We start from the raw sequence: 21,303 nt of genomic DNA, 5'->3' as shown, positions 1-21,303 counted from the left end.
ACAAGATGGGGAACAAGTCTCTTGCCCAGGGGCCCCCTAGTGGTACAATCCGGCCATGACAACGGGTTCAGTCAGGTTGACATGGCAACAGGTCGTCAGGTTGACATAAAATATCAACCTCAGTGCAACAACGCTTCTACAGTGTTACCACCCAGACCACCCAGACCTGCCATCAATTGCGAGCAGCAACATTTGAAGGGATACTCATTTGTAGTCTGTGATCTGCGTCTGCCCTGAAGGGGGAGCTGTTATTAGACTCTTATCTCTGCATCCGAGAGCCCAACATTCCTCTAAATCACAACTTCCTCTTCCTGCCTGACAGCGTGGAGCGGGTTCATTAGGGACGTCCTGCGTCCTCTGACCTCCTCCCACTAGATGATGGAGTGTTCCTTAGGAGTGAGACAGTCGGTAGGTCCAGGTAGTGGAGTGAGACAGTCAGTAGGAGTGAGACAGTCAGCAGGTCCAGGTAGAGGAGTGAGACAGTCGGTAGGTCCAGGTAGAGGAGTGAGACAGTCGGTAGGTCCAGGTAGAGGAGTGAGACAGTCAGCAGGTCCAGGTAGAGGAGTGAGACAGTCGGTAGGTCCAGGTAGTGGAGTGAGACAGTCGGTAGGTCCAGGTAGTGGAGTGAGACAGTCGGTAGGTCCAGGTAGTGGAGTGAGACAGTCGGTAGGTCCAGGTAGTGGAGTGAGACAGTCGGTAGGTCCAGGTAGTGGAGTGAGACAGTCAGTAGGTCCAGGTAGTGGAGTGAGACAGTCAGCAGGTCCAGGTAGTGGAGTGAGACAGTCAGTAGGTCCAGGTAGAGGAGTGAGACAGTCAGCAGGTCCATGTAGAGGAGTGAGACAGTCGGTAGGTCCAGGTAGAGGAGTGAGACAGTCAGCAGGTCCAGGTAGTGGAGTGAGACAGTCGGTAGGTCCAGGTAGAGGAGTGAGACAGTCAGTAGGTCCAGGTAGAGGAGTGAGACAGTCAGTAGGTCCAGGTAGAGGAGTGAGACAGTCAGCAGGTCCAGGTAGTGGAGTGAGACAGTCGGTAGGTCCAGGTAGTGGAGTGAGACAGTCAGCAGGTCCAGGTAGAGGAGTGAGACAGTCGGTAGGTCCAGGTAGTGGAGTGAGACAGTCGGTAAGTCCAGGTAGTGGAGTGAGACAGTCAGTAGGTCCAGGTAGAGGAGTGAGACAGTCGGTAGGTCCAGGTAGAGGAGTGAGACAGTCAGTAGGTCCAGGTAGTGGAGTGAGACAGTCGGTAGGTCCAGGTAGAGGAGTGAGACAGTCAGCAGGTCCAGGTAGTGGAGTGAGACAGTCGGTAGGTCCAGGTAGAGGAGTGAGACAGTCGGTAGGTCCAGGTAGTGGAGTGAGACAGTCAGTAGGTCCAGGTAGTGGAGTGAGACAGTCGGTAGGTCCAGGTAGTGGAGTGAGACAGTCAGCAGGTCCAGGTAGAGGAGTGAGACAGTCGGTAGGTCCAGGTAGTGGAGTGAGACAGTCGGTAGGTCCAGATAGAGGAGTGAGACAGTCGGTAGGTCCAGGTAGAGGAGTGAGACAGTCAGCAGGTCCAGGTAGTGGAGTGAGACAGTCGGTAGGTCCAGGTAGTGGAGTGAGACAGTCAGCAGGTCCAGGTAGAGGAGTGAGACAGTCGGTAGGTCCAGGTAGTGGAGTGAGACAGTCGGTAAGTCCAGGTAGTGGAGTGAGACAGTCAGTAGGTCCAGGTAGAGGAGTGAGACAGTCGGTAGGTCCAGGTAGAGGAGTGAGACAGTCAGTAGGTCCAGGTAGTGGAGTGAGACAGTCGGTAGGTCCAGGTAGAGGAGTGAGACAGTCAGCAGGTCCAGGTAGTGGAGTGAGACAGTCGGTAGGTCCAGGTAGAGGAGTGAGACAGTCGGTAGGTCCAGGTAGTGGAGTGAGACAGTCAGTAGGTCCAGGTAGTGGAGTGAGACAGTCGGTAGGTCCAGGTAGTGGAGTGAGACAGTCAGCAGGTCCAGGTAGAGGAGTGAGACAGTCGGTAGGTCCAGGTAGTGGAGTGAGACAGTCGGTAGGTCCAGATAGAGGAGTGAGACAGTCAGTAGGTCCAGGTAGTGGAGTGAGACAGTCGGTAGGTCCAGGTAGAGGAGTGAGACAGTCAGTAGGTCCAGGTAGAGGAGTGAGACAGTCGGTAGGTCCAGATAGAGGAGTGAGACAGTCGGTAGGTCCAGGTAGAGGAGTGAGACAGTCGGTAGGTCCAGGCAGTGGAGTGAGACAGTCGGTAGGTCCAGGTAGAGGAGTGAGACAGTCGGTAGGTCCAGGTAGAGGAGTGAGACAGTCGGTAGGTCCAGGTAGTGGAGTGAGACAGTCGGTAGGTCCAGATAGAGGAGTGAGACAGTCGGTAGGTCCAGGTAGTGGAGTGAGACAGTCGGTAGGTCCAGGTAATGGAGTGAGACAGTCGGTAGGTCCAGGTAGTGGAGTGAGACAGTCGGTAGGTCCAGGTAGAGGAGTGAGACAGTCGGTAGGTCCAGGTAGTGGAGTGAGACAGTCGGTAGGTCCAGATAGAGGAGTGAGACAGTCGGTAGGTCCAGGTAGTGGAGTGAGACAGTCGGTAGGTCCAGGTAGAGGAGTGAGACAGTCGGTAGGTCCAGGTAGTGGAGTGAGACAGTCGGTAGGTCCAGGTAGTGGAGTGAGACAGTCAGTAGGTCCAGGTAGAGGAGTGAGACAGTCGGTAGGTCCAGGTAGTGGAGTGAGACAGTCAGCAGGTCCAGGTAGAGGAGTGAGACAGTCGGTAGGTCCAGGTAGTGGAGTGAGACAGTCGGTAGGTCCAGGTAGAGGAGTGAGACAGTCGGTAGGTCCAGGTAGAGGAGTGAGACAGTCGGTAGGTCCAGGTAGAGGAGTGAGACAGTCAGCAGGTCCAGGTAGAGGAGTGAGACAGTCGGTAGGTCCAGGTAGTGGAGTGAGACAGTCGGTAGGTCCAGGTAGAAGAGTGAGACAGTCGGTAGGTCCAGGTAGTGGAGTGAAACAGTCAGTAGGTCCAGGTAGTGGAGTGAGACAGTCAGCAGGTCCAGGTAGTGGAGTGAGACAGTCAGTAGGTCCAGGTAGTGGAGTGAGACAGTCGGTAGGTCCAGGTAGTGGAGTGAGACAGTCGGTAACTCCAGGTAGAGGAGTGAGACAGTCGGTAGGTCCAGGTAGTGGAGTGAGACAGTCAGTAGGTCCAGGTAGTGGAGTGAGACAGTCAGCAGGAGTGAGACAGTCAGTAGGTCCAGGTAGAGGAGTGAGAGTCAGTAGGTCCAGGAGTGTTCTTCTGACTTCATGTGTTGTCTCCAGTTCTCTTCAACATGCACGACACTCACTTCATGTGTTGTCTCCAGTTCTCTTCAACATGCACGACACTGACTTCATGTGTTGTCTCCAGTTCTCTTCAACATGCACGACACTCACTTCATGTTTTGTCTCCAGTTCTCTTCAACATGCACGACACTGACTTCATGTGTTGTCTCCAGTTCTCTTCAACATGCACGACACTGACTTCATGTTTTGTCTCCAGTTCTCTTCAACATGCACGACACTGACTTCATGTGTTGTCTCCAGTTCTCTTCAACATGCACGACACTGACTTCATGTTTTGTCTCCAGTTCTCTTCAACATGCACGACACTGACTTCATGTGTTGTCTCCAGTTCTCTTCAACATGCACGACACTGACTTCATGTTTTGTCTCCAGTTCTCTTCAACATGCACGACACTGACTTCATGTTTTGTCTCCAGTTCTCTTCAACATGCACGACACTGACTTCATGTTTTGTCTCCAGTTCTCTTCAACATGCACGACACTGACTTCATGTTTTGTCTCCAGTTCTCTTCAACATGCACGACACTGACAACGACGGCACCATCACTCTGGAGGAGTACAGGAAGGTAAGAGCACCATTGAGGGCAAACAATGCATTTAATGATATTGAAGTTTTTTTTTATATATTTGAGTATGTAAGTTGTACCTGAAGAGAAAAAAATTATATTTCATGTACTTAATGAGTGATCTTTGGACCATGCTATAAAAGGAGCACATAATGGCTTTTGTGACGAAACTCGCTCAGGGTTGAGAATGGGTTTTCTCTCACCACAGTAAAAAGAAATGTCAAGGATGGCATTTATAGGTTTTTGCAAATTAAGTCTTTAATTTTCTCTCCACATTCTGTTTTTTAGTGAAGGTTAACAGGTTGTTATTCGGGCTGGGTATTGTTTGCAAATGGTCAATACTATTACTGATACCATGAGAGTGTTTTTTTCAGTGCATACTGCAGGTACAGAAAGGGCAGGCCTCCCGGTTACAAGGCAACATGGACCCAAAGAGCTTTGTGTTGATTTAATTATGTTGGATACAATAACTCTGAAAACAGCATTTATTTGACAATTAAAGTAAGGAATTCTGGTATTTGTTTGTCGCAAAATTCAATTCATATTCACATTAATATTCAATACTGATTTGATTCAATTGATACCTTGATGGTATTGATTTTCAATACCCAGCCCAGCCCTACTTGTCATGTTACGACCATGAAAGGTGCCACCCTGCACATCGGGAGCAATTAAGGGGAGACACTGCAGGTGAATAGGGTAAAAAAATTAACTAATAGATATCACAATGAAACTTCCCCAGTTGATTACTTATATTAAGACAAGACTTTTTTGTATTACAAGTTTTCTGAAATTGTATGTGTAAATATGCAAATGAGGCATGATCTACTTAATTATGCACTAATTTGCATATAATTCCAGGACAGAAATCTGAACATTGGATAAAGCCATTTTCAAAATTATAGTTTCATTTTGTTGACATATTAGAGCCAAAGGTTATTACAGAGGGGATTTTGGATATCTCTTTTTATCACTCCATAAATCAGAAAATACTCCATGCAGTCCATTTTTATAGTAAAATTCCATATTTCGCCATGTTTTTAGGAATACAATGTGATATAAATCAGGGTATGAATGCGATATCAACAAACCCTTCTGTAAATACCTTCAGAACATAGATATGAATAGAACTGGAAGTTTTGGTGTATGTGAGTGCTACTGAAGTGGAGATTTCTGGCTCAGAGTATGAGGAAAAACTCTTAAAACTCATTTTCGGGAAAACGCCTTCAAAGTTCTGTATTGTAAAATGCCATACTTTTTTTTTAAACAGATATTTACAAACACAATACCTAATCAAACCATTAGTAATAGACAACCTAAACACATGCCTGATAACTGAATAATAATAATAATGATGTTATTGAACTGAACAGAACTACACACAGGCTACAAACAGTGTAGTACAGTGTAGTACCCCCTAATAGGCAAAACATATTTGAATAGATATCACTATGAAACTTTCCCAATTTGTTATGTACATATAAACTAAGAAAAAATATATTGCAAGTTTTCTGAAATTTATGTTTATATATGCAAATGAGGCACTTCCCCATTAAATATGTGCACATTTATGGATGCAATAAGGCAAAATGATGTAAAATAAACAACTAAATGTGTGTTATTGACGTTTTATTGTCACTAGTTTCATAGAAGACATGTTTAGGAAGCAAAATATAACAATCTCAAAATCAACAAAAAAAGTATATTTGACTATTCACCTGCAGTGTCTCGCCTTAAGGGTTAAATGTCTTGCTCAGGGACACTTTGACACGTTGCCCGGGAGGAGTGGGAATCGAACCGACAACCATTCTAGCTCCTGAGCCACTGTCGATATACTTTGTCCACGTAGGGAAATTTGACTTGGACTCAAATGACATAATTTGTCTCATCACATAGCTGCCTCCATATAGTAGTAATAAAAAACAAACATATAAACAAAGTAACACATACACATGTACTGTAGCACATCACAACCACCCATTACACATACAGTATTACACAAGCAGTGATGAGAACAGCAACATATTGCACAACCCCTCGCATCATATCAGGAGTCTATTGCATTCCCTCCAGCAGCATAATTTTACATTTTAATTGATGTAGGCACACATTTGTTTTAAAAACGGTTGAGTTTACATTGGGGAGAGGGTAAGAGCTCATACGTGGCGTGGAGAACATGAGATGGATCGGACGATATTCCTTGCCTGAGAACAGACTACAGACAGATTGCCGTACCAGGAGGACATCCCATACCTGACTTCTCTCTCATACAGCCTGGTAGAATAATCAGAATCCTCTGATCCACTCCACACACCTGAGCCTGCATGACGAGTATCTGCTGTAAACAAGAACACTTTCAACATGGGCTGAACGAAGGTGTTGTTGAGTGAACACCAGGGTGCATGTAGGAGCAGAGCTGATCAGCTGGTGTTGTCCGAGTGAACGCCAGGGTGCATGTAGGAGCAGAGCTGATCAGCTGGTGTTGTCCAGAGTGAACGCCAGGGTGCATGTAGGAGCAGAGCTGATCAGCTGGTGTTGTCCAGAGTGAACGCCAGGGTGCATGTAGGAGCAGAGCTGATCAGCTGGTGTTGTCCAGAGTGAACGCCAGGGTGCATGTAGGAGCAGAGCTGATCAGCTGGTGTTGTCCAGAGTGAACGCCAGGGTGCATGTAGGAGCAGAGCTGATCAGCTGGTGTTGTCCGAGTGAACGCCAGGGTGCATGTAGGAGCAGAGCTGATCAGCCAGGGTGCATGTAGGAGCAGCCAGGGTGCATGTAGGAGCAGCCAGGGTGCATGCAGGAGCAGAGCCAGGGTGCATGTAGGAGCAGCCAGGGTGCATGTAGGAGCAGCCAGGGTGCATGTAGGAGCAGAGCTGATCAGCCAGGGTGCATGTAGGAGCAGCCAGGGTGCATGTAGGAGCAGCCAGGGTGCATGCAGGAGCAGAGCCAGGGTGCATGTAGGAGCAGCCAGGGTGCATGCAGGAGCAGAGCCAGGGTGCATGTAGGAGCAGCCAGGGTGCATGTAGGAGCAGCCAGGGTGCATGTAGGAGCAGAGCTGATCAGCCAGGGTGCATGTAGGAGCAGCCAGGGTGCATGTAGGAGCAGCCAGGGTGCATGCAGGAGCAGAGCCAGGGTGCATGTAGGAGCAGCCAGGGTGCATGTAGGAGCAGAGCTGATCAGCTGGTGTCGTTCTGTCAGGTGGTGGAGGAACTGCTGTCAAAGAGCGGCGCCATCGGAGAGGAAACCGCCAAGGACATCACAGACGCCGCCATGTTGGAAGTGGCGAGCACGAACGTGGGCCACATGGTATGAAAGTAATTGACACTGATCAATATAGCGTATTAGATTATGTATTTTCACAGGTGTGTAACAACACTGATCAATATAGCGTATTCGATTATGTATTTTCACAGCTGTGTAACAACACTGATAAATATAGCGTATTAGATTATGTATTTTCACAGCTGTGTAGCAACACTATACAAATTGGGTAAATTAGCCCCTCCCTTATGATTTCAGGAACCACATGAAGTCTATGAAGGAATCACCTTTGAGCATTTTGTAGAGGTTAGTACCATTCTCAGTTAAAGGGGCAATTAAGACGATTTTTAACCTGCATCCTGTCATTCTGTTGTGAGGAGCACATGTGACAATCAAACATGTTCTGTGTCTTAGGAGGTTGGCTGCTTATAGCGTCATCCGGCTGAGTTTCTCTGGGTGGGGGGGGGTTTCCCCTTAGGAAAAAAAACAAAGAAAAACAATTCGATAATACTAGTAATTTCTAGCCTTCTGGTAAAGGCCCCAGCTGGCGGAGAGCAGACATCTAGTGAACCGGCGTCCTTTCTAAAGGAGCTCTCGAAACACGTTGGTGAGTTTATGTCCGATTATCACATCTCCTCCTCACAACAGAGCGGTAGGACTTAAGGTTAAAAGATCGTGGGAATGCACCTTTTAATGAAAGCCGACGCGCGGCCCTTGTGCCTCCAACGCGGTGGGTCTTTCACACTCTCTGTCTCGCCACAGATCCTGAAGAGCCTGGAGATGGAGTCGCGGATGCACGTCCGCTTCCTGGACGTGGACACCGCGCCGATGCGCTGCGGGAAATGAACCTCCGTGAATGTTTATCTAACCGCTGTTTTTAGCACCACCAGACTGCCTTTTGGAATGAAGCCAAACACTTTTGATACACACTAATATTTTCATACAGAGCGATTTAGGAAATAATCACATCAATGCACAATGATGACTACAGTGCATGTTCTCCTGACGTCTTTGTTTTTCTAGTAGTTCAGAGATAGAATTTTTATTTTGTTGTCTGAGGGCAATGTAATTACAATATCTAAGCACGTGATTTAAAGGAACACGCCAACATTTTGGGAAATTAGTTCTCACCTTCGGGAGAGGTGTTAGTTGGACAATGTCTAGGCTAACCGGCACTGTCCACTTCCATTCATTGTGCTAAGCTAGCCTAACATGCAGCCAGATGGCTTTCTACTGAACACACAGAGAGGAAACTGGTATCTATCTTCTTGTCTCTCTCTGGAGAAGACGGTAAGCTAATTTCCCAAAATGTTGGCGTGTTCCATTAACTCATTGGGGGCCAACAGCGCCCTCTGCTGATGGCCCTTCGGTGCCAGTGCTTTATCCAATGGACTCGAGGATAGGACTTATTTGCGAGTGCTTAAAACATATCAAATATAATAGCAATAGATCTAAATAACAGTGATCGTCAATGAGTTGCTTCCAGTCAACATACAAGAATTTTTTTTCATACATTTCCATTTCATACCGTGATGAATATCAATATATTTCTAGAGCGTTCTGTCTCATCTCAATAAACTCCAGCAAATCAAGCTTAAATGTATTTCCTTAGAAATCGTGCCATTTGTCACTTGATTTATGAATCGTTTTCAAATAAACGCTAGATTATCGATAGTATATGTGTCCTCATGCACGAAGAGAAGCGGGGTCTGAAAAATCGCTTCTCCGTACTTTGGTCGGTGCGAACCTCACACGCACACACGCTCCGATGGCGGTGAAAGGAACATCTGATTAACCCAAGATTCGTAACATAAAGTCCTTACCTCACATCTGATGTCATGCAAAAAGATTAATCCAATCCAAAGCCATTCCAAATATTGATCACGTTTATTGATCCAACGTTATATATCCAAAACACATAATCCACGCTGCTTTGAGTGTCCCCAGTCCATCTGTTATAACGATACTGCATACCCGAGAAGTAAAACCTGGGCCGGACTTTTTTTTTTGATGCACAGTCCCAGCCAATCCAATCCAATGATGTGCAATACCATCCGGGAGACGATAGGCGGCGGTATTTGCCCTTTGCGAGCTCAGACCCATTCCCAATGATAACGTCAGGCTGGATGGATGAAAAATGAATGGACATCGCTAATAAAAGAAATATCGATTAAAACCCAAGACTATATCGGGTTTGGCCTCCAAAGTGTACTAAAAAGCTGACATTCTAGCTCTCCTTCACATCCGTCTACATTTAGCTTTTCTACATCTAACCACTGTTCACGTGACCTCGTGTTGACCCCTGACCTTGTGTCGACCCCTCTCTGTGCCAAGAGGTTCACGTGACCTCGTGTTGACCCCTGACCTCGTGTCGACCCCTCACTGTGCCAAGAGGTTCACATGACCTCGTTTCGACCCCTCTCTGTGCCAAGAGGTTCACGTGACCTCGTGTCGACCCCTCTCTGTGCCAAGAGGTTCACGTGACCTCGTGTCGACCCCTCTCTGTGCCAAGAGGTTCACATGACCTCGTGTCGACCCCTCTCTGTGCCAAGAGGTTCACATGACCTCGTGTCGACCCCTCTCTGTGCCACACTGGCGTTCACAGGCTTGTTCCGGTCTATGTGGCACAGCAAGCACACGTTCCTACAGGGCTCAAAAACTGTTTCAGGTCTGATTTATCTCTCCCAAAGAGACTTTATGTAAACATTGGTGGTCTACCAAGATTCTGCAATGTATTACTTATTGTATGAATGTATTGAACAAGCTAATATTAATATATACTGTACTTTCTTGCCCGAGTGTTTATACAGCCTTTGTAATAAATCATTAATAAATTATTAAATACAATTATTAAATAAAATTGAGGAAAAACATGAATGTCTTCAGTTGTGTAACTTGTGAACATAAAGTGAGGCAAAGAGCGGAGTTTATTCTTTTTGTCATTTAATTCATGACACTTCTAGTCTGTACTCATTCAAGATCCATCAAACCAAACAATGCATTCATATTCCCATACATTTCTTTTTACAACATTGTAAATTAAAAGGCTGTACAAAAGGTTGAGAGCTAAAACTATCTACAATTATAAATTACAAACACAAACGTCATATTTCCAAAGGAGTCATTGTAGCAAGCCGAGTTCCTCTCATTACTGGACTAAAAGGAGAGAAGCCGTTTGGAAAATCAAACCGATGGTCTCACACTGCTCCACTGTCCACGCTCCCACACACCTGCTTTAACCTTCATGAGAGCCAGAGCCTGTGGGATGAGTGAGAGCCAGAGAGGCTGTGGGATGAGTGAGAGCCAGAGGCTGTGGGATGAGTGAGAGCCAGAGAGGCTGTGGGATGAGTGAGAGCCAGAGGCTGTGGGATGAGTGAGAGCCAGAGAGGCTGTGGGATGAGTGAGAGCCAGAGGCTGTGGGATGAGTGAGAGCCAGAGAGGCTGTGGGATGAGTGAGAGCCAGAGGCTGTGGGATGAGTGAGAGCCAGAGAGGCTGTGCTATGAGTGAGAGCCAGAGAGGCTGTGGGATGAGTGAGAGCCAGAGGCTGTGGGATGAGTGAGAGCCAGAGAGGCTGTGGGATGAGTGAGAGCCAGAGGCTGTGGGATGAGTGAGAGCCAGAGAGGCTGTGCTATGAGTGAGAGCCAGAGAGGCTGTGCTATGGGTGAGAGCCAGAGAGGCTGTGGGATGGGTGAGAGCCAGAGAGGCTGTGGGATGAGTGAGAGCCAGAGAGGCTGTGGGATGAGTGAGAGCCAGAGGCTGTGGGATGAGTGAGAGCCAGAGAGGCTGTGCTATGAGTGAGAGCCAGAGAGGCTGTGGGATGGGTGAGAGCCAGAGAGGCTGTGGGATGGGTGAGAGCCAGAGAGGCTGTGGGATGGGTGAGAGCCAGAGAGGCTGTGGGATGAGTGAGAGCCAGAGGCTGTGGGATGAGTGAGAGCCAGAGAGGCTGTGCTATGAGTGAGAGCCAGAGAGGCTGTGGGATGGGTGAGAGCCAGAGAGGCTGTGGGATGGGTGAGAGCCAGAGAGGCTGTGGGATGGGTGAGAGCCAGAGAGGCTGTGGGATGGGTGAGAGCCAGAGAGGCTGTGGGATGAGTGAGAGCCAGAGAGGCTGTGGGATGGGTGAGAGCCAGAGAGGCTGTGTGTCAGTGGGATGGGTGAGAGCCAGAGAGGCTGTGTGTCAGTGGGATGAGTGAGAGCCAGAGAGGCTGTGGGATGAGTGAGAAACAGGGTGTGTGTCAGTGGGATGGGTGAGAGGCTGTGTATCAGTGAGAGGCGGTGTCAGTGGGATGGGTATCAGTGGGATGGGTGAGAGGCTGTCAGTGGGATGAGTGAGAGGATGAGTGTCAGTGGGATGGGTGAGAGGATGAGTGTCAGTGGGATGGGTGAGGATGAGTGTCAGTGGGATGGGTGTCAGTGGGATGAGTGTCAGTGGGATGGGTGTCAGTGGGATGGGTGTCAGTGGGATGAGTGTCAGTGGGATGGGTGAGAGGATGAGTGTCAGTGGGATGGGTGAGAGGATGAGTGTCAGTGGGATGGGTGAGAGGATGAGTGTCAGTGGGATGGGTGAGAGGATGAGTGTCAGTGGGATGGGTGAGAGGATGAGTGTCAGTGGGATGGGTGAGAGGATGAGTGTCAGTGGGATGGGTGAGAGGATGAGTGTCAGTGGGATGGGTGAGAGGATGAGTGTCAGTGGGATGAGTGAGAGGATGAGAGCTTGTCGTAAGGCACCGCCAGGCCGATGTTGTAGTTGTAACCGGACGACTCTGCGTAGTTGGACCTGCAGATGGGCAGGACGTGGTCCAGGGACGTGGCGTTCTCCGAGAAGTCATAGTGGCTAATCACTCCTCTGTGTCTGTAATGTGAAAACATTCAAATTAGCAATAACAACTAAAGGAACAGCAATATATCTAGCAAGCTCACAAGAGTATTCCAGAGTGCATCAATTGCCTTGATTCAGAAAGTACCTCACGTTTAAAACTGTAGGCAACAAGTGCAATAATTGGATGAGTTCAAATGAAGTCACTGAATATAGCAAGTAGCCACGTTTCAAAATGACTTGCCATTGCCATGAAAGTCCCCCTACCTCTGCTGTTACGGACATGAATTGTGATATTTTGGTTTTTGTATTTATGTATCTATGTATTTAACTGCATGTAGTATGTATTGTAAGTGATGTTCTATGTTGGATATGCACTGAAAACAAATTCCACCAGCCTGGCTGTGTGGTCATTAAAGGATCTAATCTTAAGAATCTAAAGTGCTCGTCTGAGTCAAAGAAGGTGGAATGCACTCTATTCCTGTGAGAAGATTTATTGTTATAGCTGCCCTTCATCTTTTTAGTAAAACTGCCTGCATCAGGGGAGTCTGGTGATATTGCTTATTTGTTATTTCCTTTTGTGGAAAATGTAATCAGGAGGACACAGTTAGGGAATCTTCAAGCTTCAAATGACATCATGGAAAACTACTGGAATTGCAAGTCCCTCCATTTTCTTTATTTCTTTATTTTATGTGGGTAGTCCCGCCCCTTAGTATTTATAATCCAAACAACACTCGGTTCGGCCGGCAGGTTATTTGAGCTTTAGGTTCCAGACGGGGGTCTTCACCACAACACCACCCCGCTGGTAGTATTTCTAAATAATGTGTGTAATTAGCACGAGAGGTGGGGGGGTAGGGAAGAGTTAAACAGGAGTGAGTGAAGGGGTGGGGAGAGGTGGGGGGGTATCAGGAAGGGGTAGGGAGAGGTGGGAATCAGGAAGAGTTAAACAGGAGTGAGTGAAGGGGTGGGGAGAGGTGGGGGGGTATCAGGAAGGGGTGGGGGGGTATCGGGAGGGGGTGGGGTCAAGGGACCTGCGGTGGGCCGTGAGGTCATCATCTGTGATGCAGGCTCCCCGCGGAGACTTCTCGTCTGGGATGTTGGCCGTCACCAGGGTGCTGGCGTCGAAGCGGATGTGTCGGACAGGGTGCCTGCACACAAGACATGTTGGGTTCAGTTCACTTTTATTTTTTTTGAAAATAGCTCTTTATTTAATTATCATAAATATATCATCATTTATATATTTTATTTAACATTTTTCAGAACATTGTACAAACATGACAAACAGTATACCAACATGACAGACAAACACACTCAGACAGTGAAAGTAAAAAAATGCATTAAAGAAAAAATTATAATAATAACACATTTTTTACATTTGCTATTACAACACGGTTACCAGCCATACATGACTGAGAAATATTGTGTTTGGGGTCCCTCATAGGGGGACTGTGAGATCAGACGGGCGAATCAGCTGCCGCCTCTAGCCTCATCGAGATAGGCTAAGAACGGGTCCCAGATTTTTGAAAACCTTTTAAGTGAATCGGTTCTCAGGAACCTTAGTCTCTCCATCCGTATGACAGAGGTCATGTCCGCCATCCACAGTTGGAAAGAAGGTGCTGAGGAGGACTTCCACTCCATCAGTATTTGTTTTTTAGCAACCGTTGTCCCCAGTGTCAAAGATTGTTGCACAGCTGTAGGAAAGCTCAGAGAGGACTCAGAGCAGCCGAAGATGGCGAGCTCTGCCCCCGGCTGTAGAGTTATCTTGTAGGCCTTAGAGTACCAGTCAAATATTTTGGCCCAGAATCCTGTTAGTGAAGGGCAAAACCAGAAGGCATGAGAAAGTGTACCCTCTGATACCTGGCACCTGTCACACAGTGGTGAAACAGAGGGGTAGATCTTGTGCAATCTATGCTTGGAGTAGTGGAGACGATGCACAACTTTAAATTGGATCAGCTGGTGTCTACTATTGACTGAGCCAAGTTGTACTATAGACAGACTCCTATCCCATACAATATCAGATAGATCAATCTTCTCAGTAGAGGCCATATTACAGTTGTCAAACAGACATACAAACCTAGAGATGAGGTGCTTGGAGTGGGGAGGGCTCAGCAATATATCAAAGAAAGAATGTTCAATTGGGAGCTCTTCGAAAGCCTGAACTTTGGATCTAACATCATTTCTGACTTGTAAAAATCTGAACCAGTTGGTGCCGGGCAACTCAAACTTCCTCTTTAGTAGATCGAAGGATGCAAAGTGACCGTCTATGTATAAGTCCTTAATGGAAGCTAGCCCCTTCCCACTCCAGGCAAGGTAACCCCTGTCTGTCCATGGAGCCGAAAAAGAGTGATTAAAACAGATTGGTGCATGGATAGAAACATCTGGTACGCTCAAAGTACCCCTGATTTGATTAAAAATTCTGACAGAGTTTTCCACAACAAAACTTAGTTTCAAGCTTCTCAAGATCCCGGGTACCCCTGGTTTGACAAATAGCATAGCTGGCAAGGCTGAGTTAACAAGGGAATTAGCCTCCATTCTCAGCCACCCCAGGAGTCAATTCACCGGTTGTCCCCTGCCACCAGTACATCAGAGCCCTTACATTGGCAGCCCAGTAGTAGTGCCTAAATACTGGCAAGGCCAGCCCTCCCTCAGATTTAGGTTTTTGCAAGTGCATTTTTGAGATTCTGTGATTCTTATCATTCCAGATGTAAGACAGAATTACAGAGTCCAGGGCCCTCATTCATCAACCTGACTTACGCACAGATATGTGCTTACCCTGTGCGTACGACCATTTCTAAGCAAAGAGTGGGATTCATCAATTTCAACTTGAACTTGACTTCGTGCTTATGTGTACGCACAGCTCGGAGCACACTTAGCTGACGCCCAGTGGTAGAACATCGTTACTACGCCATAAGCGCTCCTCAGTTCTGCATTAGTTTCAAGGCGGAAATAAGCTTCCGTGCATTAGTGTTCAACTTCTGTATGACCCGTAATTCATTATAGTTCATTATAAAATAGCGACAGTAGTGTAATTATAACGGGCTCACACGCGAACAAGAGGTTGGCCTGCTTGTTTGGCACGGGGGGGCAGACGCAAAACACCAACCTCCAAACGCGATTAAATATTGTTTCAAATAAAAAGCGAATTATTTTGTGTTTCATGTTTCCAAATAAGATTGGTCACGAAATGCTTTCTACTTCAATTTGTTGGTTAGAATAGATGACCTCCGTTGAAACTTCACTGAGACTAACAGTCTATTTGTGAGCTCCCGCTCAGATGTGATAATAATAACAATAATAATAATAGCTTCATTTTATATAGCGCCTTTCAAGAGACCCAAGGTCGCTTTACATAGATGGGGGGGGGGAATAACAAAGTAACAGACATAGTGGACAGACACGCAACATATAAATATGATGATGGAATTCATTCAAGATCCTCTCCACCCTCGGGTCTTTGCCACCGGCACGGTCCATCGTGATATTGGAGATGGATCGAGCAATAGACTGTTACTGTAGCTGTCAAAGCTCCATCACAAATGCAGTTATGTGAATAGAAAGGGATTCCACTAAGTCAATGTTGCGATGCGCATTTGCCTGATACATGTTGTTGCTGCATGCCGGGAGGAAGGCGATGCTGAATGTTTTCAATTCATTAAATAAAACGGATACTTTTTGCAAGGGTTTACTGACTGTCATACAAATAATCAACCAACTACATACTGTAACTTTTCAGTGCACGTTCTTATTTACATTGTGACAACAGCCTTGTGAGTTCCCGCAGTGACCCGCACACAGACATGATGGAATTCAAGTTCAAGTTTGTATTGATCACATATAGGCAGGCTACACATGGCGTATAGGCTACATCATTGGCAGTGAGATTCATTGTTCTTGTATATGCTCTCGTATTATTGTTTATATAGGCTACCCAATACTGACATCAAAATAGATTGTATGACTCTAGAAATCATATGCAGCAGGTAGAAAATTGACGGAAAATCCATCGCGATTTGGAATAAAATTGAGGAGAACTTTAATCCCTGGGTATTAATCAAACAAAACGGAAAAAGGCAGTCATATTCCAGCACGGTCTTTATTAGTGTTTGCGCTGCCCAGGCAGCAATGGTTAATAGATATCATATCCGACATCACCGTACGTGTACACGTCTGTCAGCCTGTCTCATAACATGCTTCCCTCGGTTTAGTCCATTCTTCCACATTTCATGGGGGTGCCCATTACCGTATATGGTTAATCGGGGCGGTTTTGGTATGCAAATACGTGAAAGTGTGCACGAGCGTCGGCGCAGGGCCAAGGTGATATTTATCATGACAGGTGTGCGTAGAACCTGCGTACGCACGTGTGGTAAATCCCGTTTTTTTTGTGTGTGCACTGATTCTAAATTCTGTGCTTACGTGTGGAAATAGAAAATGTTCTACGCCACGTTGATGAATGAGGGCCCAGTTCTTTGAAAAAAGACTTTGAGAAAGATGGGAAGATTTTGACAAAGGTATAGGAATCTGGGGAGAGAAACCATCTTGACAGAGTTTATGCGGCCTATCATGGAGAGGGGTAGCACTTTCCAATTTTCAATGCATTGTTTTAGCCTTGAAACAGTCTGCAAAGTTCAATTTAAATATTAATTTAGGATCTTTGGGTATGGTGAGGCAATCTTTTGCCAATTTGAATGGGAGATTTTCCAGGAACCGGGAGTGAAGGTGTCAGAAAGAAGCATTAAGTCACTCTTTGTCCAGTTAATTGTGTATCCGGATAGCTCACCGAAAGAGGTAATTAATTCTAAAAGAGGGGGAATAGATATCTCTGAATTGTGTAGGTATAATATTACATCATCAGCATACAAGCTGATGCGTGTCTCGACGCCTCCAACTTTCAAGCCTACAAGACTTGGGTGACTGCGTATTTTTAGGGCAAGGGGTTCGAGCGCGACGGCGAAAGAGGGCAACCCTGCTGGACAGAGCGGAGCAGTGGAAATCTGGTTGACTTCTCCCCATTGGTTATAACTGAACATGTTGGACTGGCATATATGAGCTTTACCCAGGATATAAATGTATCACCAAACCCGAATCTATGCAGTGACTCAAACATATAAGGCCACTCAACCTGATCGAACGCCTTCTGTGCGTCAAGTGATAAAATCGCAGCACCCCTGGGCCCTCATTCATCAACGTGTTCTACGCACAGATCTGTGCTTACCCTGTGCGTACGATCATTTCTAAGCAAAGAGTGGGATTCATCAATTTCGATTTGAACTTGACTCTGTGCTTACATCTACGCACAGGTCAGACCAGGCGTACCTCGCGCCCAGTGGTAGAATATCGTTACTACGCATAAGCACTCCTCAGTCCTGCATTAGTTTCAAGGCGGAAATAAGCTTCCGTGCATTAGTGTTCAACTTCTGTATGACCCGTAATTCATTATAGTTCATTGTAAAATAGCGACAGTAGTGTAATTATAACGGGCTCACACGCGAACAAGAGGTTGGCCTGCTTGTTTGGCACGGGGGGGCAGACGCAAAACACCAACCTCCAAACGCGATTAGATATTGTTTCAAATAAAAAGCAAATTATTTTGTGTGTCATGATTCCAAATAAGATTGGTCACGAAATGCTTTCTACTTCAATTTGTTGGTTAGAATAGATGACCTCCGTTGAAACTTCACTGAGACTAACAGTCTATTTGTGAGCTCCCGCACAGATGTGATGATAATAATAATAATAACAATAATAATAATAATAGCTTCATTTTATATAGCGCCTTTCAAGAGACCCAAGGTCGCTTTACATAGATAGGGGGGGGGGGGAATAACAAAGTAACAAACATAGTAGACAGACACACAACATATATATATGATGATGGAATTCATTCAAGATCCTCTCCACCCTCGGGTCTTTGCCACCGCGGCACGGTCCATCGTGATATTGGAGATGGATCGACCAATAGACTGTTACTGTAGCTGTCAAAGCTCCATCACAAATGCAGTTATGTGAATAGAAAGGGATTCCACTCAGTCAATGTTGCGATGCGCATTTGCCTGATACATGTTATTGCTGGATGCCGGGAGGAAGGCGATGCTGAATGTTTTCAATTCATTAAATAAAACGGATACTTTTTGCAAGGGTTTACTGACTGTCATACAAATGATCAACCAACTACATACTGTAACTTTTCAGTGCACGTTCTTATTTACATTGTGACAACAGCCTTGTGAGTTCCCGCAGTGACCCGCACACAGACATGATGGAATTCAAGTTCATGTTTGTATTGATCACATATAGGCAGGCTACACATGGCGTATCTGCTACATCATACATGGCAGTAAGATTCATTGTTCTTGTATAGCTCTCGTATTATTGTTTATGAAGGCTACCCAATACTGACATCAAAATGGATTGTAGTATGCCTCTAGAAATCATATGCAGCAGGTAGAAAATTGACGGGAGATCCATCGCGATTTGGAATCAAATTGAGGAGAACTTTAATCCCTGGGTATTAATCAAACAACACGGGAAAAGGCAGTCATATTCCAGCGCGGTCTTTATTAGCCGACAACAAAATAGATGCCTCTAAAAATCATATAGCCAATCGAACACAACTAATAAAGGCATTCATATTACAGCACGGTTATAATGACACACAACCAACGCCAAACAGTGGTCAACGAACGGTCTTTATTAGTATTTTGAGCTGTCCAGGCAGAATTGCAGCAATGGTCTTAGGGAGCCGTTGATATCTGACATCACCGTTTACAAATCCGCCTTTTATTTATCCCATAATACGCGATAGTGTCTTCTTGGTTCGACAGCAGTGAATTCTCCATGGAGTTTCTCAGAGTACCGCTCGGGTCAGTCCATTATTTCACATCCCATGGGGGGTGTTTCCTCACTTTCATGACCATATATGGATAATCATGCACGAGCATTGACGGTAGAACAAAGTTCTACGGAGGAGCGTAGAGCCTGCGTACGCACCGTGTGATGAATCCCGACTTCCCTGTGCGTACACTAGTTCTACATTCCGTGCTTACGTGTGGAAATAGAACATATTCTACGTCCACGTTGATGAATGAGGGCCCTGGTCCGACTATGACCAGCATACATGGTGTTGAGGAGGCGTCTGACATTGAAGAAGGAAAATCTATTCGGGATGAACCCTGTTTGGTCAGGGTGAATGATGGTTGACAGGTGTTTATTTAGTCGAACAGCCAGCATTTTAGTAATTATCGGTACCTTTCTTTCAAAACGTTGGAGTGCTATGGGTCTGAAGCTGGCCGGGTCTACTTCCTCCTTCCCCTTTTTTAATATGAGGGCAATATTAGCTTCGTATAATGTTTTGGGTAGGACTCCGTCCTTCTCAGAACTGGATATCATTCTGAGGAGTGGTGCGAGAATGTCACAGAATTTCTTGTAAAATTCAGCACTGTATCAATCTGGCCCAGCTGCTTTACCTGATGAGAATGATTTAAAGTTATTTCTCCCAATGTGAAATCACAGTCTAAATCCTTTCTAGCATCATCACTAAGTTTGGGTGTTTCAAGAGGGTCAAAGAAGTCGTTCAAATCAGATTGAGTGGGATCACATTTAGATGAATAAAGTTCACTGTAAAACTCCTTAAAACGGTCATTTATCTCCCTGGGGTTAGTCAGCAGGGCGCCACTCTTAGACTTGATTGAGAGGATTGACCTAGAGGCCTGAGCACCCTTGAGCTGTCGCGCAAGGAGACGCTCAGGCTTATCTCCCATTTCAAATTGCTTTCATCTTAGTTTTAAAAGGAAAGTGTTTATTTGACCACCCAGTATACAGCTATATTCATACTTTAGCTTCAATATTTTATTACAATCTTCAGGGGATTTTGAGGCCTGATATGCCGTCTCGAGGGCGGGAAGAGCATTGTTAATCTCAATCAGTCGCCTCTCTCTCTCCCTCTTGGCAGTGGATTCATACGAGATTACATCCCCACGAATTACAACCTTTAATGTTTCCCATAGTGTGGAGTCTGACACTTCACCATTGTCGTTGAATTCCATAAAAGATGTTAATTTGGTGGTGATATACTCTACAAATTTCCCTTCAGCAAGTAAGGAGGGGTTGAGACTCCAAGAGTAAGTTTGCTTGGGGATGGAGAGATTCAGGGACATTGACAGGGGGCTGTGGTCAGAAATCAATATGTTCTTGTATTTTGTGTTGGTGACATGGGAGATTAATTGGGAGTCTAATAAAAAATAGTCTATTCTACTATAGGACTTATGGGGATGAGAGTAGAATGAGTAATCTCTGTCAGTCGGGTGCTGAACCCTCCAAATATCTACTAGGTTCCTGGATTTAATCGGGTTGTTCAGAACCCGAACTGATGAGATATCTGGAGGTGGGCGTGTAGATAGTCTGTCCATGTATGGGTCTAGATAACAGTTCAGGTCACCGGCAATTATTACATTTGAGTTACTAGTGTCGGGGAGCAGGTTGAAAACGTTCTTAAAAAAATTTGGGTCATCAGTATTTGGACCATAGATGTTAAGTAAAGTCAAGGGGAATGAATTAATGGTGCCTGAAACTAAAATATATCTACCAAAAGGGTCAGCAGTCATAGAAGTCAATTGAAATGGGACATTTTTCTTAAAAAGGATAGCCACGCCACGAGCATGGGAGGAAAAAGGCGAGTGATAGACCTGCGAAATCCAATTACACCTCAGGCTACGTTGTTGTGTGGCTTTGACGTGTGTCTCCTGTAAAAATATCACGTCCGCAGACAGAGATTTAAGGTGCCTGAAGACTTTTAGCCTTTTCATGATATTGCCTAGTCCTCTTACGTTCCAGGAAACTAACGTGACAGCCTTACCTCCGATCTGGATCTTATTCTGAGTTGCTGCCATATATAAGCAAGAAAAGAAAAACAATTCTGCTAATAAGCACAGATATATATAGCAAAATAATAGAGCGGCTGGTAGTTATATAAAGGTGAGAAATTAAAAACTATTTCACAAACCTGTCTGAGTGTAACATAGAAAACAAAAACCCTCCCTACCCCCGTGTCCCCCTGAGCTAGGCACGTAATGCCCCTTTATATCAAACCCGTCTGTGTTTAACACAATAACAAACAAACGCTCCCTCCCCCCGTATCCCCCTGAACTTGACACGTGATGTCCCGTTTTAATCAGCACAACCAGTTACTGTAGTTAGGACGACATTTGTAACCCCATGAAATATACTATATTGTAACATACACTTCTGATATGTAAGTCCTTGCACATCACACATCCCATAAACAAAGCCTGTAGTGTTCCCAAAGACCATTTATAACGTATAGCCTAATGAGTAATTAGGGAGAAAGGCAAACAAACAAACTATAAATAA

General features: G+C 45.7%; 2 protein-coding genes across 2 annotated transcripts in view; one reads left to right on the top strand and one right to left on the bottom strand.

Moving 5' to 3' along the window:
• Positions 1-9,996, top strand: part of tesca (tescalcin a) — a 36,144-nt gene extending 26,148 nt beyond the window's left edge. Inside the window, exons 5-8 of the mRNA XM_084308747.1 lie at positions 3,804-3,865; positions 7,061-7,168; positions 7,382-7,429; positions 7,886-9,996. Coding sequence (XP_084164873.1) covers positions 3,804-3,865; positions 7,061-7,168; positions 7,382-7,429; positions 7,886-7,969 — 302 coding nt within the window. The 3' untranslated portion in view covers positions 7,970-9,996. The remainder of the gene's footprint in view (positions 1-3,803; positions 3,866-7,060; positions 7,169-7,381; positions 7,430-7,885) is intronic.
• A 1,065-nt stretch (positions 9,997-11,061) lies between these two features.
• fbxw8 (F-box and WD repeat domain containing 8) overlaps positions 11,062-21,303 on the bottom strand; it is a 125,145-nt gene continuing 114,903 nt past the window's right edge. The window contains exons 10-11 of the mRNA XM_084308099.1: positions 12,969-13,085; positions 11,062-11,973 (exon numbers count right to left, since the gene is read on the bottom strand). Of these exons, the coding sequence (XP_084164225.1) occupies positions 11,808-11,973; positions 12,969-13,085 (283 nt within the window). The 3' untranslated portion in view covers positions 11,062-11,807. The remainder of the gene's footprint in view (positions 11,974-12,968; positions 13,086-21,303) is intronic.

Source organism: Notolepis coatsorum, assembly GCF_963971535.1.
Source record: "Notolepis coatsorum genome assembly, chromosome: 2".
NCBI classification, from domain to species: Eukaryota; Metazoa; Chordata; class Actinopteri; order Aulopiformes; family Paralepididae; genus Notolepis; species Notolepis coatsorum.
Note: the sequence above shows the minus strand (reverse complement) of the source record. Positions and strands in the feature narration are given on the sequence as shown.